We start from the raw sequence: 17,823 nt of genomic DNA on the forward strand, positions 1-17,823 counted from the left end.
CAAATTTGACTCGATAGGCTCGGATCTTTCCATTAGTGTCGTGTTGCGAAATGGAAAGGAAAATCCTGGGTAGGGGTAGGAGGCGGGGGCAGCCATAAGCATGTGATGATGTCATTGTACATTGCGCGTGCGAGATTTAGAGTTTCTAGTCGAGGTCTCCGAAGTTTTGCCTTTTGATGTGCAACGCTCTCTCCACACATGCGCGTATGCGTCAGCAATGACAAAGTAGTAAGAGGCGCATAATATTCTCTTGGCCAAGCCGGAGAAAACATGCAGAATAATATAGTAGATGTTTCCGTTTCCGATGCCCGGATCTCAGGATACGAACAGCGACGTGTCAAATGGGCGCACGTTCTTACGCGGTAGGTAAGGATCAACAAACCCGGTGTTCGCTCGAGCGCGCACGCGCTGCGTAGGACGCCCCCACTTTTTTGCGTGTGTGCAATCGATCACAACCGGATTCGGCGATATAGCACCCATGTGCGCGTGCTTCAATCAGATGGTCGCGTCACGGACAAATATGTTCCAAGATGCAGAATCCATGTTCAATATGTGATATTGTAATGTAGCATGTGTGTGAGATCCATCCATCCAGATTCTACTCTACGTGATAGAGAGAAAGGAGATACAAAGGAAAATGGCGTATTAGAAAAATATCTATGTAATAGTGTATATATATATGTAATAGTGGGAAAAAAATGCAATGCTAGTGGATTGAATCCCCCCTGGGGACCAATATATGCAGGTGGTATCTTGGGAAAAAGCAACAACAATAACAACAACAAAAGGCAACGCCGAAAATGCTTGTAAACGCCGCCTGCCGTAATCCTCTGTCTTGTGACACTCGTATCTCTGTCTTGTTGCACTCGTCATCATGTCTTGTTACTCGCCATTTGTGGCTTTGAGTGTTGTGGTCAGCTGCTGTCGTCGCCGCTTGTGGTGGCTTCGCTAGCTGACGATGTAGACGACTTGTCAGATGACGGCAGAGGGCCGAGGGTCCAGCGCCAGTCTCTTGTCCTCTTCCGTCGTCCAGCGATGGGAGTCTGGGGACAAGAGTCGCTTTCATCTTCAGAAGAGGACGAGTCTCGCTTGTCGCCAGCGCGTGGGCCCTTTGACCGGGGCGAGCTCTCGGCGGATGCAAAGGTCGAGGTTGATTTTTGGAGCGATAGCTGCAGCGGCGATATGCTGGTGGTGGAAGACGTGTTGGAGGTGTTGACAATCAATGAATGATGTGCAGCTGACACGTCCGAGTCGGTGGACGAGGCAACGGACGAGATGGTAGACAGGGTAGAAACGGACGACTCGAGGTCAGAGTGGGCCATTGTGTACCTGGTCGTAGTGATTTCCTCTTCGAGTGGGGTGCGGAAGCAGACGTGCTTCTCTGCGGGGAACATGGGCCGACTGGAGGCCATCTTGCGCGGTAGTATTGAGCGAGCCGGGCTGTTTGAGAGGATGGAGACAAGGTTGTGGGGCTGCTTGTAGGGTATCGCGCTGGTGGCCGACTCGGCCGAGGCTGATGTGAGTGTTGAGGAGAGGGTGGATGCAGAGCTGGGAGTTGAGGCGCTGTTTGCAGCAGCGGGCAGATGGCTCTCAATGGACAGCGAGGGTCGTTGTGGGCGCTGCAGCGTGGGGGCCGTGGATGGGCGCTCGTAGGCGTTTGTGTAAGTGTTGCGAACAGTAGGCGAGGCGGCACTGAGAGTGTCGAGACGGAGGCTGGCGCCCTTTCCTAGGATGCGAGGCTGCTCGGTGTTGATGGACAGCTTGGGGCGGGCGGGTTGCTGGCGCGGCGGGGGTATTATAGGCAGCGAGGCGGTCATGGTGGACATGGCAGATGATTGCGAATATGGCTTGGGCATGGAGGGGTGTGACGGTTGGATAGTTGAGAGCATCATGTGTGCAGCCCGGCGTGCTGGCGGGGAGCGGGCGGGCAGATGATGCGGCGGCGGCGGTAGTGGTGGTCTGGTGGACTGGTGCTGCTAGTGGTCCTGGTGATGGTGGTGGTGGTGGTGGTGGTGGTGGTATAGCAGCAAGCAAGCAGGCAAGCAGGCTTGGACTGAGAGAGAAAAAAACGAAATGGGGGCGTGGGCGTGGGTGGGTAGGCGGAGGGGTGGTGAGGGTATTAAACAGCTTGCGGGATACCACCAACCAGCGCCATGGACCCGCCCATGTCCAAGGGCTTTTCTTGACGACGGCTACGACGAGCTTTCTCGCGCTGGGACACGAAGCGCTTGGCTGGGGGGGTCGAGGGCTTTGCAGCGACAAGGTCCCAAAATACCCCCCCGGCTAGCGCGGTCCAAAGATAGAGTGCGGAGCGTGGCAAAAAAACACTACAAGACGCAGCATCCAACCGGGCGGCCTTGGCACAGCGCCGTTGCGTCCACACACAGCCCGCCTTGACGCGCCTCAATCAAGCCTGTCCAGCCCGGCCACTCGCCGGCCTCCCCGCACACGCAGCCCGCCGAAACACGCTGCTGCTGTTGCCGGCCTGCCCTGCGACATCTGCTGCCTCTGCCTCTGTGCTGCATCTGCATCTGCATCTGCATCTGCATCCATCCATCGTCGGCATTCCATCGACACTACTTCACTTACACACACACACTCTCTCTCTTACGCCCTGCTTGCACCTGCTCCTCTCTGCGGCACCACTCCCGGCGCTTCCACCATGCAGCCCGCCGCCGCCGTCGCAGCCAGTCCTGGTCCTCCTCGCAACAAGACCCAGCGCCAGACCACCTCCATCATCCTCCACTTTGTTCGTAAGCACCAAGGCCTCCACCACCGCCGCCTCTCAGCCTCGGCCGCCCAGCTAACGCCCTGGTCTTTCGTATCCTCCAGGACTACGTGCGTCTCTGCTTACCCGCTGCGGCAAAGTAGTTGCGCAATCACTAACCCTGCCCGTATTCTTCGTCTCCACAGGACTGCTTCTACGCAAGTGTCTTTGAACACGAAAACCCGGCCTTGAAATCTGTCCCTCTGGCCGTGCAGCAGAAGCAAATCCTCGTCACCTGCAATTACGAGGCCCGCTCCCGAGTATGTCTCGATGCGTCTGCGCCACATGCCCGAGTCATCTGTCATTGACCCTCCTACCTGCCAGGGTCTGCACAAACTGCAGCTGATTCACGACGCGCAAAAAGCCTGCCCGGATCTGGTCATCGTCCTCGGAGAAGACCTGACCCGTTTTCGTGATGCCTCCAAGCTCCTCTATGCCTTTCTCACTTCCTTTTCTTGGAACAAACGCTGCCAGAGGCTAGGTTTCGACGAGGTCCGTTGAGCCGCGCTGCCCTTTTCTTGCTCTCTCCAAGGCCGCCTCCGTGTTGAAACATGTCTAGGTCTTCTTGGACGTCACCGACATGATCGAGTACAACGTGTCCATCCTCAATGTCAATGACCTCAGCAACGCCTTCTTCTGTCTTGCCAAGCATGACCCCACAGTCGGCTTCCCTTACGATGCAACGCGCCTGACTGGTCACTTGTATCCCGAATCGGTGAATGATGGCTTAGGTAAGCCAGACGGCGTGCCTCGCCAGATCATCCCAAACTGCAAGGCTGACGCTCGCCTTTTCTTTTTTAAACGCTCGCGGCTGTTGAGCGCCTACTGACACTCGTGACCATTGCCCATCATCCTGCCACCAACATCGTCCCCGCCCGTCGTGCAGCCATAGCCGTTTGTTCATGGCGCTAATGTGCAATAGGAACCACTTTGTCAGATCCACTGCTTCTCCGATTGGCCCTGGCTAGCCATCTGGCGCACCATTTGCGGACGAGGCTCGAATCCCACATGGGCTATACTGCCACTGTTGGTGTTTCGACAAACAAGCTACTGTCAAAGCTTGTCGGTAACACGCACAAGCCCAACGCTCAAACAACCCTGGTCCCACCCTACGTTTCCAACGGGGACAGTAAAACTTTGGATAATGTGACACGCTTCCTTGACGCGCACGAAGTGGGCAAAGTTCCTGGAATAGGCTTCAAAACGGCCCAGAAGCTTCGCGCACATGTGCTGCAGCGCCAAGCAAGTTTCGACACCGGCTTGGTATACGGAGCCACCCAAGAACATGTTTCTGTGCGTGATGTGAGAATGTACCCGGCCATGGGCCCAGAGATGCTCGACAGACTATTGCATGGTCCCGGTGTGCCTCAAGGTACCGGTGCCAGAATATGGGGTCTGCTCAACGGCTGCGATGAAACCAAAGTCGAACAGGCCCGCGAGACTCCACGGCAGATCAGTATAGAAGATAGTTATATGCGTTTGACCACGTTGGATGCGGTAGTCAAAGAGCTGCGTGTGCTTGCCAAGAGACTGATTGAGAGGATGCACATGGATCTGCTTGATGAGGTCCAAGACCATGTCCAAGACCAAGACGCACCTTCAGTCCCTCTAGAGACTGCAAAGCGATGGCTGGCGCACCCAAAAACCATTCGTCTCTCCACACGACCTCGCCCGCCTCAAAACCCAGATGGCAGTCGAAACCGGTCCTCTGCGCGCATCTCCAGGTCTGCTCCTATGCCTAGCTTCGTATTTAGCCTCAAAGACGACATTGCCTCGGTGACTGAAAAGCTACTTTGCGAGACTCTTGTTCCGCTGTTTCGACGACTGCACCCCGACAAGGGTGGTTGGAACCTCAGTTTGCTGAATGTCGCTGCCACCAACATGGCTGACGCTGCGAGCGACAAAGGCGGCGTTGGGAGAGATATCAGCAAAATGTTCAAGCATCAAGACGAGACCCTGCGGCAATGGAGGGTCGAGGAACCGCCAGCCGCTGATATGGAATCCGTGCAAAACATTATTACAGGGGATGGCTCGGGCTTATCGCCCAACATGGACGTCTCGAGTGACAAGATTGCTGCAGCGTTCGGTTCCGAAGACGTGCCGACGCCTTCTCAGGAGGTCGATACTTCCGCTCCCGATGCATGCGGGATGCAGTACGAGAGTAGTACGACTGACAGGGATTCATTCATTTGCAGCGAGTGTGGTGCTTTGATGCCGTTATTTGCCATGGGAGCCCATTACCGTTGGCACGCACAGAGATGGTCCGAGAAATAAGCACCAATAAGCACCAATGAGATCAATGACTATATGACAGATTGGAATTGGTGACCCTTGGTGATTGCTACCCCGCAAAAGAAAGATCTCCCTAAAGTCCCTTCCCAAAGGGGAAACACCCCGCAGAACCCGAGATCCGACCCTTATTATGGGTGTGTTCGGAACGGCTTCCTTGGCATGCCGACGTGCCATGTGAACCAAAGTGACCTCACCCACATGGCAAGCTTTAAGCAAGGCGCAAATCCGCTATTGTAATGTCCACATCCTACTGAGAATTCAACCCTAACAACCCTACACAATGCCTGGCTCATCACAACTACCCATCAGTCTCCTGCGCGACTCCTTCATCGCGCGCAGGAACTCGCCCAACGGACAACTCATTGCCTTTAACATTGATGTGTAAGTCTCTGGCCAGACGAATTGTAGTACGACGTCTTCTAACATTTCGAATAGTTTGCGCAATATTGTCTTCCTCTTCTTCGTTCTACGATGGTCGCGCATCACCTTTTACCAGCTCAAGGGTCGCGGCATCTTCGGCTCGGCCACTGACGCATACTTGAGCATTCGTCGCTATCTCTACGGTGTCTTTCTGCGACTTCCCGGTGTTCGCGAAAAAGTCCAGGAGCAGGTTTCCGAGTCGATCATGGGTTTGGAGCGCAAACTTGTACCCAGTGGACCTGGCGTTCAGCGCCTGACCAGCCTACCGGCCGAGGGATGGAGTGAAGACGAAGTGCGCGCCAAACTCGATGAGCTAGCCAACATGGATCATACCCGCTGGGAGGATGGACGAGTCAGCGGTGCGGTATACCATGGTGGAGACGACCTGATCCGACTACAGACGGAAGCTTTTGGCAAATTCACCGTGTCGAACCCCATCCATCCTGATGTGTTCCCTGGTGTAAGGAAGATGGAGGCTGAGATTGTGGCCATGGTATGTTCGACTTGCAGTGACCGATCAATGACGCGACTAACATCTACCAGGTTCTTTCTCTCTTCAATGCTCCCCACGATGCCGTAGGTGTTACAACTTCCGGAGGAACAGAGTCTATTCTTATGGCCTGCCTGTCTGCACGCAACAAGGCTTACAAGGAGCGCGGAGTAACGGAGCCCGAGATGATTCTTCCTGAGACCGCACACACCGCTTTCCGCAAGGCCTGCGAATACTTCAAGATCAAGATGCATCTTGTAGAATGCAGGGCCCCAAGCTACAGGGTCCATATTCCGTCCGTCTCCCGGTTGATCAACCCCAACACCGTCCTACTGGTCGGATCGGCGCCCAACTTTCCCCACGGTATCATCGACGACATCTCCGCGCTGAGCAAACTTGCCTACAAGAAGAAGATTCCGCTACACATTGACTGCTGTCTCGGTTCCCTGCTCGTTCCTATGCTCGCCAAGGCCGGCTTCGATAATGAACCTTTTGATTTCCGCCTCAAGGGTGTCACCAGCATCTCTTGCGACACGCACAAGTACGGATTTGCGCCCAAGGGCAGCTCAACTGTGCTCTACCGCTCTGACGCATACCGCAAATATCAATACTTCATCTCCCCAGACTGGTCCGGCGGTGTATACGCATCGCCATCCATTGCAGGCTCTCGTCCCGGTGCGCTGATTGCAGGATGCTGGGCAAGTCTTGTCAGGCAGGGTGCAAACGGCTACCTCGACTCTTGCCTCAAGATTGTCGGCGGCATGAAGAAGATTGAGGCCGCTATCCGTGAAAAGCCCGAGCTATCATCTGACCTCAAGATTATCGGTCGCCCCATGGTCTCCGTTGTAGCTTTCCTCTCGAACACACTCGACATTTACGACATTGCTGATGGCATGTCGGCCAAGGGATGGCACTTGAACGCTCTGCAGAGCCCACCTGCTATCCACGTTGCTGTGACTCTGCCCATTGTTGCCGTCGCGGATAAGCTCATCAACGATTTGATCGATGTAACCGAGGAGGTCCGAGAAGCTGAGAGGAAACGCATCGCCGAGGGCAAGGGAGCAAAGGGTGCAGTCAAGGGTGATGCCGCAGCACTATACGGTGTTGCTGGCAGCTTGCCCAACAAGAGTGTTGTCGAGGACTTGGCAAAGGGTTTCCTCGACACACTGTACAAGACCTAAGCGGATTACATATTCTCATTGCGATGATTATGAGCATGTATTTCTTTTGGTTTTCTCTTCCTTTTGTCCAAGTCGCATTAGATGTATATCCCGGGTAGTTTGTTCAAAAACGTCATATTGGTATTGAAGGCTGTAAAGGCAAAGTAGAGTTCTATGTTGTAATTTGGCTTTAGAGAAGGCTGAAGCCGAAGAAATTTTCGTTTGATATCAGCGTGTAAGCCTTGTTTTTCTTTGGAACAATTGAGTAGCAGAATGAGAGAATTTCAAGAATATTTCAATAAAACTCTAATCACTATGGTGCGATTGAGTCTTTTCTTGTATATCCTAGCCCACAAAATCGTTTCAATAATCATACAACCATATTTTCATCTACAGCGCCGCCCGTGGCGTGGTACTTACTCCCACCTCACTCGCTTCCTGCAACCTCGCCGCCTGCTGCTCCAGCGGCTCCTTCCTCCTCGGCCTCTTAAGATCGGCCTCCGTAACGCCATTAAGCCCAACCTTCGTCAACCCCATAACAGGCGGATCCCCCTTCTTCACAAACTCATACAAGCCGGGCAACTTATTGCCCGCCAGCCTAAACGCATCCTTGACAACCTGCTCATGCAAATCGCCCTTTATTTCAAAGATAATCTTGCTAACCGCGACCCTCGCGGTCCAGCGATCAAAACTTCCTTTACCTTTACCCATACGCACATCGTTGCCAGACGTGTACACGCCAATGTTTGCCGCGACACGCATGTACAGACGGAACTTCATGCCGCGGAGGCGCTTCTTGATGGTCTCCTCGGCAATGCGGAGCTGGTGTGCGGAAATGCGCCGGTCGTGGTCGCGCATGCGTAGTCCGTAGTCGCCCCAGACGACTGTGGTGCCGCGCATGCTGCCGCCAGTGGGTACGTGGCAGCGGCCCTTGCGTGATTTACGTGATTCACCGGCTTTCGGGGCGAGGTACGAGGCGTGTGACGGGGTTGAGGAGAAGAGGCGCAGACTGCTGGGTGCGGGGGGTATGGCGAATTGGCATTTTGGGAGACTGGGCTTTTGGAGGACTGTGAGAGAGGGTTAACGGTGGTTTAGGACGTTGATTTGTGCGCCGTACGTGTGGGACGGGTTGCGGAGAGGGTCAATTGCTTGAATTGAGATAGTAGACTCGGTGATATCCTTGGTGGCGGCATGATTGTTGTGTCTGTGGGTGGGCGGTTGAACTTTTGGTTAGTTGCGGTGCCGGTGGTGCAGTTGGGAACATTGAAGTTCTGTCCCGCGCCAAGATGTGGCTGATGCCTGCCTATGGGTGCCCCGTGTGCGTGTGGCTTTGCGCTGCCCCAACTGCGTAATTGCCTAATGACCGCGCGTGGTCGCGTCGACTCACGTCCGTTGCGCGCCGCCCACCAAAACCAACTCCGCCGCTAACTTCACCCCCAAAACTTTCCATACTCACACCCATCTGGCTGACCAACGCGGCAATTCAATGGTAGAGTAGCGGTGTGTGTTCTTTGCCCACAATTCAAAAATGCCAGCCGATATTCGCAGCTTCTTTGGTGGTGGGCCCCCGAAGCCTAGCCAGGATTCACAAAAGGATGAGCCTGCACCCAAGAAGGCTGCACCCAAGAAAAAAGGTCGTACGAGCAGGGTTGTGGAGGACTCTGATGACGATGAAGAAGAGGCAAAGTGAGTCGAGTATGACATTATCATTAGTGACGACAAATATTAACACTACATAGGCCCAAGAAGGCATCACCAAAGAAGCCAGCCGCTAAGAAAGCCAAACGTGAACCAACGCCAGAGCCTGAACTCGAAGAAACGACCACATCTGCATTTTTCGGTAGCTCGAATAAACCCAAGCGAACAGAACCTGTAAAGAAAAAGGCAGCCGAGGCACCAAAGACAACACCGAAGAAGGCAGCTGCAAAGCCGAGTGGGAAGGCAGCCAATGGCAAGACTTCTGGACGTGCGAAGAAACCTGTCACATCATACGCTGAGAGGGATGACGACGATGAGTTTCCGGATGATGACCTTGACGGTGCGGATGATATCTTTGGGGATGACGTCAAGGGTAAGAGTAAGGACGACTACCAGGAGGCTTCGGAGAGCGACGAGGATGTTCCCATCCAGCTGCCACATCGTGGAACACCAAAAGCTCCAGCAAAGCAACAAAAGGCGATCAAGGACGAGGATGAGGACGAGTTCGACCCTGACGACGAGGATGTGGATATGAAGGATCTGGATGGTGATGACGACGACGACTTCGACGAGGAAGAAGCTGCTAAGACGAAATCGAAGAAAGTATCAGCCGCCAGCAAGAAACGCAAGTCCCCAGAACATGACGAAGATGAAGATGAAGAGGATAAGCCGGCAAAGCCCAAGGCGAAGAAGGCTACCCCAGCAAAGTCACCAGCGAAGAAAAAGGCGAAGAAAGATGATGTTGAAGACAGTGCTGATATCCAGGCTATCTACGACAGCATACCTACCGTACGCGCTCCGACGCCTCCTCCCAAAGACCCGAATGGGAAATTCAACTGGCAAGCAAATGCGGCTCGTGGCGATGCAGGACCGACACAAGGCTCTTCCGCTGATATGCCACAAGGCTCAGATACCTGCCTTGCTGGACTGAATTTTGTCTTCACTGGTGTGCTGCAAAAGTGGGGTCGAACTGAGAGTCAGGAGCTGGTCAAGCGTCACGGTGGTAAAGTAACTACCGCTCCGAGCAAGAAGACCAATTACGTCGTCTTGGGTGAGGACGCTGGACCCAGCAAGCTGCAGAAGATCCGGGACATGAACATCAAGACAATTGATGAGGATGGCCTGACTCTGCTGATTGAAAAGTTGACAGCAGCGGGTAACAAGGGCGACAGCAAAGCTCAGGCAGTGTATGCAGAGAAACAACGCAAGGAGCAAGAGAAGATTGAAAAGCAAGCTGCAGAACTCGAGTTAGAGGAAAAGAAGCGCCAGAAAGAACTGAAGGCTGCAGCTGCGGCGGCTGGAAACAAGACAGCATCTGCAGTCACTGCTGCTGCTCAAAACGCAGGCCCAGAAGTTGACTCTCGGTTGTGGACAACCAAGTACGCACCCACATCACTTGCTCATATATGCGGAAACAAGGCGTCGGTTGAGAGACTGCAACGATGGCTACAGGCCTTCCCGAAGAGTCTCAAGACGGGTTTCAAGCTTGCTGGTAAAGATGGCAGCGGAGTGTTCCGTGCTGTCATGATTCATGGACCGCCTGGTATCGGTAAAACCACTGCTGCACATCTCGTTGCCAAGCTTGAAGGTTACGACATTGTGGAGAGAAATGCCAGTGACACCCGAAGCAAGAAGCTTATTGAAGATGGTCTGCGTGGTGTCCTCAGTACCAACTCCCTTCACGGCTACTTCGCTGGAGACGGAAAGAAGGTTGAAGGCTCCAAGAAGAAGCTTGTACTCATTATGGACGAGGTCGACGGAATGTCTGCAGGTGATCGAGGTGGTGTCGGCGCACTCGCAGCTGTTTGCAAGAAGACGGAAGTTCCCATGATCCTCATCTGCAACGACAGGAGACAACCCAAGATGAAGCCATTTGATTACGTTACGTTCGACCTCCCTTTCCGACGACCAACTGTTGATCAGGTGCGATCACGTATCATGACGATTGCGTTCCGTGAGGGTCTCAAGATGCCTACCCCAGTTATCAACGCTTTGATTGAAGGCAGTCATTCTGATATCCGCCAAGTTGTCAACATGATATCGACTGCTAAGATCGATCAAGAAGTCATGGACTTTGACAAGGGCAAGGCCATGTCGAAGAACTGGGAGAAGCATGTGGTTTTGAAGCCGTGGGACATTACACAAAAGATTCTTGGTGGTGGCATGTTTGCTGCGAGCAGCAAGGCTACTCTCAACGAAAAGATTGAGCTCTACTTCAACGACCATGAGTTCAGCCCGCTGATGCTTCAGGAAAATTATCTCGGCACAAATCCTACCCTGTCGGGAGGCTATTCTGGGAAGGAGAAGAACCTCAAGAACCTTGAGCTTGTGTCACAGGCAGCAGACAGCATTAGTGATGGCGATCTGGTCGACCGAATGATTCACGGATCTCAGCAGCAATGGAGCCTGATGCCTACGCATGCAGTATTCAGTTTCGTGCGACCCGCAAGCTTTGTGGCTGGCAACACTGCTGGAAATCAGACTCGTTTTACATCGTGGCTGGGCAAGAACAGCTCTGCCAACAAGCTTAGCCGAATGGTCAAGGAGATCCAGGCTCATATGCGACTGCGATCTTCTGGTGACCGTCATGAAATCCGTCAACAATACGTCCCAATGCTCTGGACTGATCTTGTCCAGAAGTTACAAAAGGAGGGCAAGGAGGCGGTGCCCGAGATTATCGAGTTGATGGACAGCTACTACCTCACCAAGGATGACTTTGATGCAATCATGGAGCTGGGTGTTGGTCCTATGGATCAAGAAAAGGTCAAGATTGATTCTCAGGCAAAGTCAACCTTTACTCGACTGTAAGTCTGGACATGACACTGGATTTTGACTGCATGACTAACCCGATACTAGATACAACCAGCAATCACATCCTCTGCCTTTTATGAAAGCTTCGTCAGTTACGGCACCAAAGAAACAAGCCAAAGAGAAGCCAGACTTGGAAGAAGCAATTGAAGAGTCAGATGAGGGTGAAGTGATTGAGGAAATCAAGGACGAAGATGACGAGGATGTGGATCTTTCAAAGGACAAGTACGTCAAGCAACCGAAGAAGAAGGCTGCGCCCAAGAAGCCGGCTGCGGCGAAAAAGGGGGCGAAGAAGAAGGCCAAAGATGAGGATAGTGAGGACGAGGAGGACGAGGATGTCAAGCCAAAGGGCAAGGGAAAGGGCAAGGCGAAGGCTCCAGCAAAGGGAAAGAAGTGAGGTGTGTGTGTGTGGAATAAGCTGTGTATCAAACAAGGGCAAAAGTCGGGGGGAGGGCTTTACTTTTCTGCAAGTACCTGTTATATCCCGGTAGTACATGTGTCATATTAGCGGGCGCATTTACTTATATGGCTGATACATAAACTTTGTAGTTTAATCAAAATATAACAGAGTATTATATTTAACATGTCATGTATTTGAACATTTTTTGTTCTTTTAACATCAGGCGTTACTTTCATATCTTCTCAAACCACACACAGCGCAGCAACAAGCCCAACCACCAACGCACTCACAGCCCCCTGTCCCATCTTGACTGCAGCATTCTGCGTCTGTTGCGGCGGTATCCCCACTGAAGGCGAAGGCGTCGTCCCATTCGTCGCCGTCCCATTACCCGGCGCAACAACATCATCCCTCTGCCTACTAACCTTCTCAATGCGTCCATCCAACTCGATATCCACCGGCGACTGCGCCTGAATATACCTCGTCAAAACCTCATCCTGCGTATCCAAACTCACAAAATCCGTCATAGTCTCAAAGAAATTATCGCCGCCGCCTGCGATGAAATCCAGGGTGACCATTTGATACGTAGTATCGTTGTTCAGCGGTTCGCCACCAATGGTAACAGCGATGAGTTTAGTATTGTTACCGTTGTCAGGGTTATATTCTACCTTGATGCCCTGACTGATTTGGAAAAAAGACGTTACGGCGCGTCCGTTTCCGACGTTGACACCGGTGAGGATGCCTTCGAGGGCTTCCCAGAGCGACTTTCCGGTTATGGGGAGTTGGACGATGGAGTTGCCAAAGGGGAAGGAGGTTAGGACTTCGCCGCGGGTGATGTCGCCCGTGTCGATGGTGGCGCGGATGCCGCCGGCGTTGATGAGGGCGAAGTCGACGTCGTCGGTGTTGTTTTTGCGGTAGGAGAGCATGGCGTCGGCCATGAAGTCACCCAAGAGACATTCTTGGCGCTGACAGGTTTTTTGGTCGAGTTCCACCTTTGTGGTGCCGAGGACTTGGGCGGCGAATTCTTCAAAGGGGCCGCGCCACGCTTCGATTTCGGCTTGGAGAGGCGCATCTTGCTCGGTGGTGTTGGTCAGGTGGATAGGGGCGCCGTGGTAGGCGAGGATTTTGCCCGAGGGATCGTAGGTTACGTCGATGTAGCCAACGTATTCGCCCCAGCGGTAGGAGGTTACGATGAAGACTTCGTCGCCGTCTTTGTTGTCGACAATGGTTGGGTACTTGCCTTCGGCGTCTTCCATGTCGCCGAGGAGCGTGTGGCTGTGGCCGCCGATGATGAGGTGGAGACCAGTGGTGGCTTTGGCAAGTTCCTGGTCCTTGTCGTAGCCGATGTGGGTAAGAGCTGCAATTCTGGTGATGTTGGTGGTGCTCTTGATTTGGTCGATGGCACCTTGCACGGCCTGTGTTGGTTGTTAGTCTTTGGCCATTTTATCTGGTTGGAGATTGCAGAGAAAAGAAGACTTACCTCGACAACATCGGAAAAGATGGTTGTTGGATCGGCGTTACTCAAGCTGCCAGTTTCTTGCGCGGTGACTCCAATGACTGCCAAATCATGCTCCTCAAAGATAGTCCAGGGCTTAACCGTCTTGTTGACATTTGGATCCTGCGAGTGCACATTGGCACTGACAACGGGGAATGTGAGATTGACAAGAAACTCTCCAAGCTCAGCATCTCCACCGTCAAACTCATGGTTTCCAAGTGTCATGGCATCAAATTCGAGCTCGTTGAGCACCTCGGCAATCTTCTCGCCACCATAGTAGCTGTAGAACAGGGTACCTTGGAACTCGTCACCGGCGTTGAGCCAAAGGCTATCTTCGACATTGGGGCGCTGCTCCTCAATCACATGCTTGACACGGGCATAGCCTCCGTAGCATCCTCGCTCAGGCCTGGTGCAATCGGTTCCTGAAGAGCTGAACTCGTCCAGATGTGCGTGCACATCGTTGATGTGGAAGAATGCTGCGTCACGTGAGTAAGTGTATAGAGCAGACTATGCAATGTGGCTTACAGATGTTGTAGTTTCCGTCCTGGTCAAGACCACGCTTTACCATGCGCTTGCTATACAAAACATCCTCTGCCTGAGCAAGCGTAGACAAGGCTGAGAGGGCAACCAGAGAGGCGCCTGGTGCAGTATTGAACTTCATCCTCGCCGACTCGACTCGAGCAATTGACTGTGAAAACGAAAGGGGAGGGCGCGAGCACGAAGAACAGAAACCATTATTTTTTTTCAGCCAGGGCTATTATATAACTATATGTTCCCCGGACGTCTCCGCTGACTTCATAGCATCTCTTTCTTGGCACATCTTGGTGTGGCCGTGCACAGGGCTCGGCAACTGCCTCTTCCAGTCTAATGCTTAGCCAGGCGTGATAACAGTCTGCCAATCACGGCAACACGTGCGAAGCAAAGCACATGCAGTCCTCCCGTCCATTGCTTCTTGTACCTGGATACCGGACCGCCACAAAAGGCACGGAAATTGGGCGAGGCTCACAGCAGAACACGTGGGCTTGTGTGTGTTGGAAAGGGAAAAGAAAAACTTGATTTGTGGCGATGCATGCGCAAGAGTGGGGGAGATGGAAAATGCATACAAGGCAGACTAAAGGAGTTCGCATTCATCGTACTACTATAGGTGATAGGCTGATATGACCCATGGCCAAACCCCAGAATCCCCAGACTATGGTCTACGGATACTAGGGCCCAAAAAGACTCGCATTCCCCGAACACCGGAGTGGACTTGCTGCTCGACCCGGCTAAGACTTGCATTTAGCGCAGGCCCATCTTCGGCCCAAGGTGACTGAAATTGCACCTCGTCTATCTCTTCCTGTTTTTCCATCTCCAACTCCAGATTTTCCTCTCGGTATATGACCAACGGTCGATTGTCGAAGGTATGACGAAAAGAGTTGTTCGGATGTGCGGGGTCCCACCACTCGCCCCGCCCTGTCGAAAAGGACGCCCCGGCTTTGTTTTGATCGATCCTGTGGTACAACTCAGCAGTAGAAGGGAAAAGAAAGCTTACTGGATAGTCATGCGTGTTGAGAACGTGACTCTTTCCACCACTCATCCTGGTGTGTGTCGCTGACGTCGTCCTGCTTCAACGTTAGTACATAAGAAACAATTATGTTTGCTGAGCAACATAACTTGCATCCTTCTATCAGTCTTGCTTCAAATACTTGAACCTCAACTTCCCCTCAGACCCAGACGTCGACTAGAAAACCGGCTTCTTATAAGCCGCAACCCGCTTGGTCGGAATAGTCGCAGGGCTCCAGGGCTCCTTGAACGATCCAAAGACCCAAACGGGATTGGCCATTCGTCGCCGGCTAGTCGCTACGAGTCCACACCTACCAATACCACTCAGGTCCTGGAGGATCCCAATGTGGTCCGCCTCGACGACCCCGGACGCTTGCAGGGCAATCCTGACAACAGCATTGCCATAGTCAAGCTGACCCAGGCCCGGCTGCTCACCCCTGGCAAGAGCCTCTTCGCGACGAATTGTCTCGTACGCCTGGACGCTGGCGAAACGAGTGAGGAAGCGGTGCTTGAGCGTCAAGCTACCCGCTTTGTCGCTTTGGAAGATCTGTGATGTCTTGGAGCCGACCGAGGTGGGCCGAGAGTGCTGCAAACCGACGAGTGGAGCCCATCCGTACCGTGATGGCAGGGCATCAGGGGATGCGGACTGCTTGACGGTATCCTTGGCGGAGAAGAAGCGTGGCTTGATGGGTCCGGAGACGAAACAGACCTGCTTCTTGACCGTGGCGGGAAGGGATGGGCGTGCAGTTGGCTTTAGAGCGGGCTTTCCTGCGTGGGGTCCACGACCCAGTGGCTTCTTGTCAGTACTGGGGGCTGCTGACTGCTTGATACTGAGGGTTCGTCCAGCGGTAGGACGGGGCTTGCGATCGCCAATAGCCTTTGGCTGCGGAACAGGCTTCTGGCGACGGGCGAGAGGCGTGGTGGTTGTCGGAAGGTGACGCTTTCCCTGCCCCTGAGGCTTCGTGATCGCAGCCACCTTATCGCTCTTGGCTGGTACCGAAGATGCGGGTTTGGCAGCTTTGACTACGTTGCCTCGTGTTGTCCCCTTGGTACCTGGTCGGGATGGTAGTGGTGTTGTCTTGACACCATCCTTTAGCGGGTTCGACGGAGCGGTAGTGGCGCGTAGATCTGCATGTTGTTAGTAAACATGTTTTACATGAAGCAAGATCAGTTCACTTACCTTGTACTTGCTCCTCCACAGTAAACTCCTTCCTTGGGTGCACACGTGGCATGCTGACACCTTCGCCCTTGTACTGCGAACAATGGGCGAGTCCGACAAACCACGGCGATCGGTGGATCCGGAGTCCAAGCCCGAGTCGCTTCATGCTGATGAGCTCTCGTCCGATGAGGTTGAGGGTCGAAGTCTGTTGGTCCGCATCAACAGACTCGTCGAAGCTCTTGTCGTTGAAGAGCAGTGAGGAATCGTCGGTTCCCGAGTCCTCGGCTTCGTTCCGCTCGACAGGCTGCAGGATTTCAGAGTCGACCTCAATAGGGCCTTGCTCTGTGGTCTCGTCTTCGCAGTCTTGGGCGACTGCTACTTGATCTGCAGGAAGTGAAGTCAACTTGGCCTTGGGGGTCCGAACAACACTCACTGATCTGACCCGACACTCCATGCTCTGTCGGACCCGAGCATCCTTCAACGCCACAACCGTGGGTCTTGGAATCTTGGTCTTCAAAAACGCACAGGCACCATTCTGCTTGTAGTCAGCTCTGGATCGTGCATGGAGTTGGGGTACACGAGTCGCCGAAGCGCTCGGTCTTGTCCTTGACGTCAACCCGCTGGCTGGGGGCAAGTTCTGCCTCGACGCAGCCAACGTCGTTCTTGGCTTTGCGGTTGACTTGTTTGATCGTTGGAGCTGCTTGTAAGGCAGCCTGATCGGCTTGACAGCGACACTAGCCTGCTTTGCAGCACCGCGCATGTCGGGGACGCGGCGTGCAGGAGAAAGAGAATGAACAACCTTGCGGGTTGCAGCAGAAGACATTGTGGATGTATCTCTGTATACTGTTAGAGTATCATCAATGAATAGAGGGGGTGTGAGTGTTCTCACGAAATGGGACCGAAATGTGGTGGTGAGCAGAGTGAGGTGGGCGGCCCTGTTTATATACACAACAGAAAGAGTGAAACCTGCCATGGTGCCATGGCAACCTGACGATTCACTCTGAAGTCGCTTGAAGTGAGATCAGATGGTTTTCTGTAAACAAGAGCATGGCAATGGGTGATGGCGACGTACAAAGGCTCCAGTGTTGCAAGCGAGTATATATGAGCTTACCGATGTTCGATAACTCCAGAGCTAACGACAGAGTCAGATAACTATACAAGAGAAACATATCAGGGGGATTATTGCAAAAGTCTGATGATAGCGGTCATTGTTGATATATAAACATATCTGTCTTCCAGTAACAACGAAGTGTCTCAAGAAGGTTGATACAGAGACACTAACAGAACAAAGGATAAGGTTGGCAGGGAATTTAAAGTCTACGAAGATTCCGAATGCGATTGCTTCAGAAACCAATCTCAAGCAAACTGTTTTACATTCACCCACTTCTGGTCATTCTCTAAATACGTGTGAACACACTTTCTCCATGCAAAACAGAGTCAAAAGTGTCTTATATCCAACTTAAGGATAATCTCATGACACTCGGTGATTTTCACTTCAATGATTCATTCACATGAGAAACACCGTCAAAACCCCATGTACATCAGGCATTGTTTACGCTCGCTTTCTTTCTCATCTTCACAAACACTGTTTTTGA

General features: G+C 53.0%; 8 protein-coding genes across 8 annotated transcripts; 3 read left to right on the top strand and 5 right to left on the bottom strand.

The window, feature by feature from the left end:
* Positions 1 to 914: 914 nt before the first annotated feature.
* On the bottom strand, positions 915 to 1,817 carry COCVIDRAFT_14834 (hypothetical protein; the record flags this gene model as incomplete). The annotated part of the gene is made up of 1 exon (XM_014702424.1): positions 915 to 1,817. One exon carries the CDS (start codon positions 1,815 to 1,817, stop codon positions 915 to 917), a length of 903 nt encoding a protein of 300 aa, XP_014557910.1.
* Positions 1,818 to 2,662: 845 nt separating this feature from the next.
* Positions 2,663 to 5,041, top strand: COCVIDRAFT_95673 (hypothetical protein; the record flags this gene model as incomplete). Its single annotated transcript, XM_014702476.1, has 5 exons — positions 2,663 to 2,749; positions 2,914 to 3,027; positions 3,092 to 3,259; positions 3,327 to 3,498; positions 3,705 to 5,041. 5 exons carry the CDS (start codon positions 2,663 to 2,665, stop codon positions 5,039 to 5,041), a joined length of 1,878 nt encoding a protein of 625 aa, XP_014557962.1.
* A 298-nt stretch (positions 5,042 to 5,339) lies between these two features.
* COCVIDRAFT_25457 (hypothetical protein) lies at positions 5,340 to 7,150 on the top strand (the record flags this gene model as incomplete). Its single annotated transcript, XM_014702437.1, has 3 exons — positions 5,340 to 5,440; positions 5,495 to 5,972; positions 6,023 to 7,150. The coding sequence occupies 3 exons, from the start codon at positions 5,340 to 5,342 to the stop codon at positions 7,148 to 7,150; spliced, it is 1,707 nt and encodes a 568-aa protein (XP_014557923.1).
* Positions 7,151 to 7,519: 369 nt separating this feature from the next.
* COCVIDRAFT_25458 (hypothetical protein) lies at positions 7,520 to 8,322 on the bottom strand (the record flags this gene model as incomplete). Its single annotated transcript, XM_014702438.1, has 2 exons — positions 7,520 to 8,196; positions 8,247 to 8,322. 2 exons carry the CDS (start codon positions 8,320 to 8,322, stop codon positions 7,520 to 7,522), a joined length of 753 nt encoding a protein of 250 aa, XP_014557924.1.
* A 335-nt stretch (positions 8,323 to 8,657) lies between these two features.
* On the top strand, positions 8,658 to 12,032 carry COCVIDRAFT_95830 (hypothetical protein; the record flags this gene model as incomplete). The annotated part of the gene is made up of 3 exons (XM_014702477.1): positions 8,658 to 8,780; positions 8,891 to 11,631; positions 11,684 to 12,032. 3 exons carry the CDS (start codon positions 8,658 to 8,660, stop codon positions 12,030 to 12,032), a joined length of 3,213 nt encoding a protein of 1,070 aa, XP_014557963.1.
* Positions 12,033 to 12,277: 245 nt separating this feature from the next.
* Positions 12,278 to 14,188, bottom strand: COCVIDRAFT_36588 (hypothetical protein; the record flags this gene model as incomplete). The annotated part of the gene is made up of 3 exons (XM_014702478.1): positions 12,278 to 13,447; positions 13,513 to 14,003; positions 14,053 to 14,188. 3 exons carry the CDS (start codon positions 14,186 to 14,188, stop codon positions 12,278 to 12,280), a joined length of 1,797 nt encoding a protein of 598 aa, XP_014557964.1.
* A 528-nt stretch (positions 14,189 to 14,716) lies between these two features.
* Positions 14,717 to 14,875, bottom strand: COCVIDRAFT_95858 (hypothetical protein; the record flags this gene model as incomplete). Its single annotated transcript, XM_014702479.1, has 1 exon — positions 14,717 to 14,875. One exon carries the CDS (start codon positions 14,873 to 14,875, stop codon positions 14,717 to 14,719), a length of 159 nt encoding a protein of 52 aa, XP_014557965.1.
* A 372-nt stretch (positions 14,876 to 15,247) lies between these two features.
* COCVIDRAFT_36589 (hypothetical protein) lies at positions 15,248 to 17,051 on the bottom strand (the record flags this gene model as incomplete). The annotated part of the gene is made up of 2 exons (XM_014702480.1): positions 15,248 to 16,122; positions 16,250 to 17,051. The coding sequence occupies 2 exons, from the start codon at positions 17,049 to 17,051 to the stop codon at positions 15,248 to 15,250; spliced, it is 1,677 nt and encodes a 558-aa protein (XP_014557966.1).
* Between the last annotated feature and the right edge of the window lie 772 nt (positions 17,052 to 17,823).

Source organism: Bipolaris victoriae, assembly GCF_000527765.1.
Source record: "Bipolaris victoriae FI3 unplaced genomic scaffold scaffold_30, whole genome shotgun sequence".
NCBI lineage: Eukaryota > Fungi > Ascomycota > Dothideomycetes > Pleosporales > Pleosporaceae > Bipolaris > Bipolaris victoriae.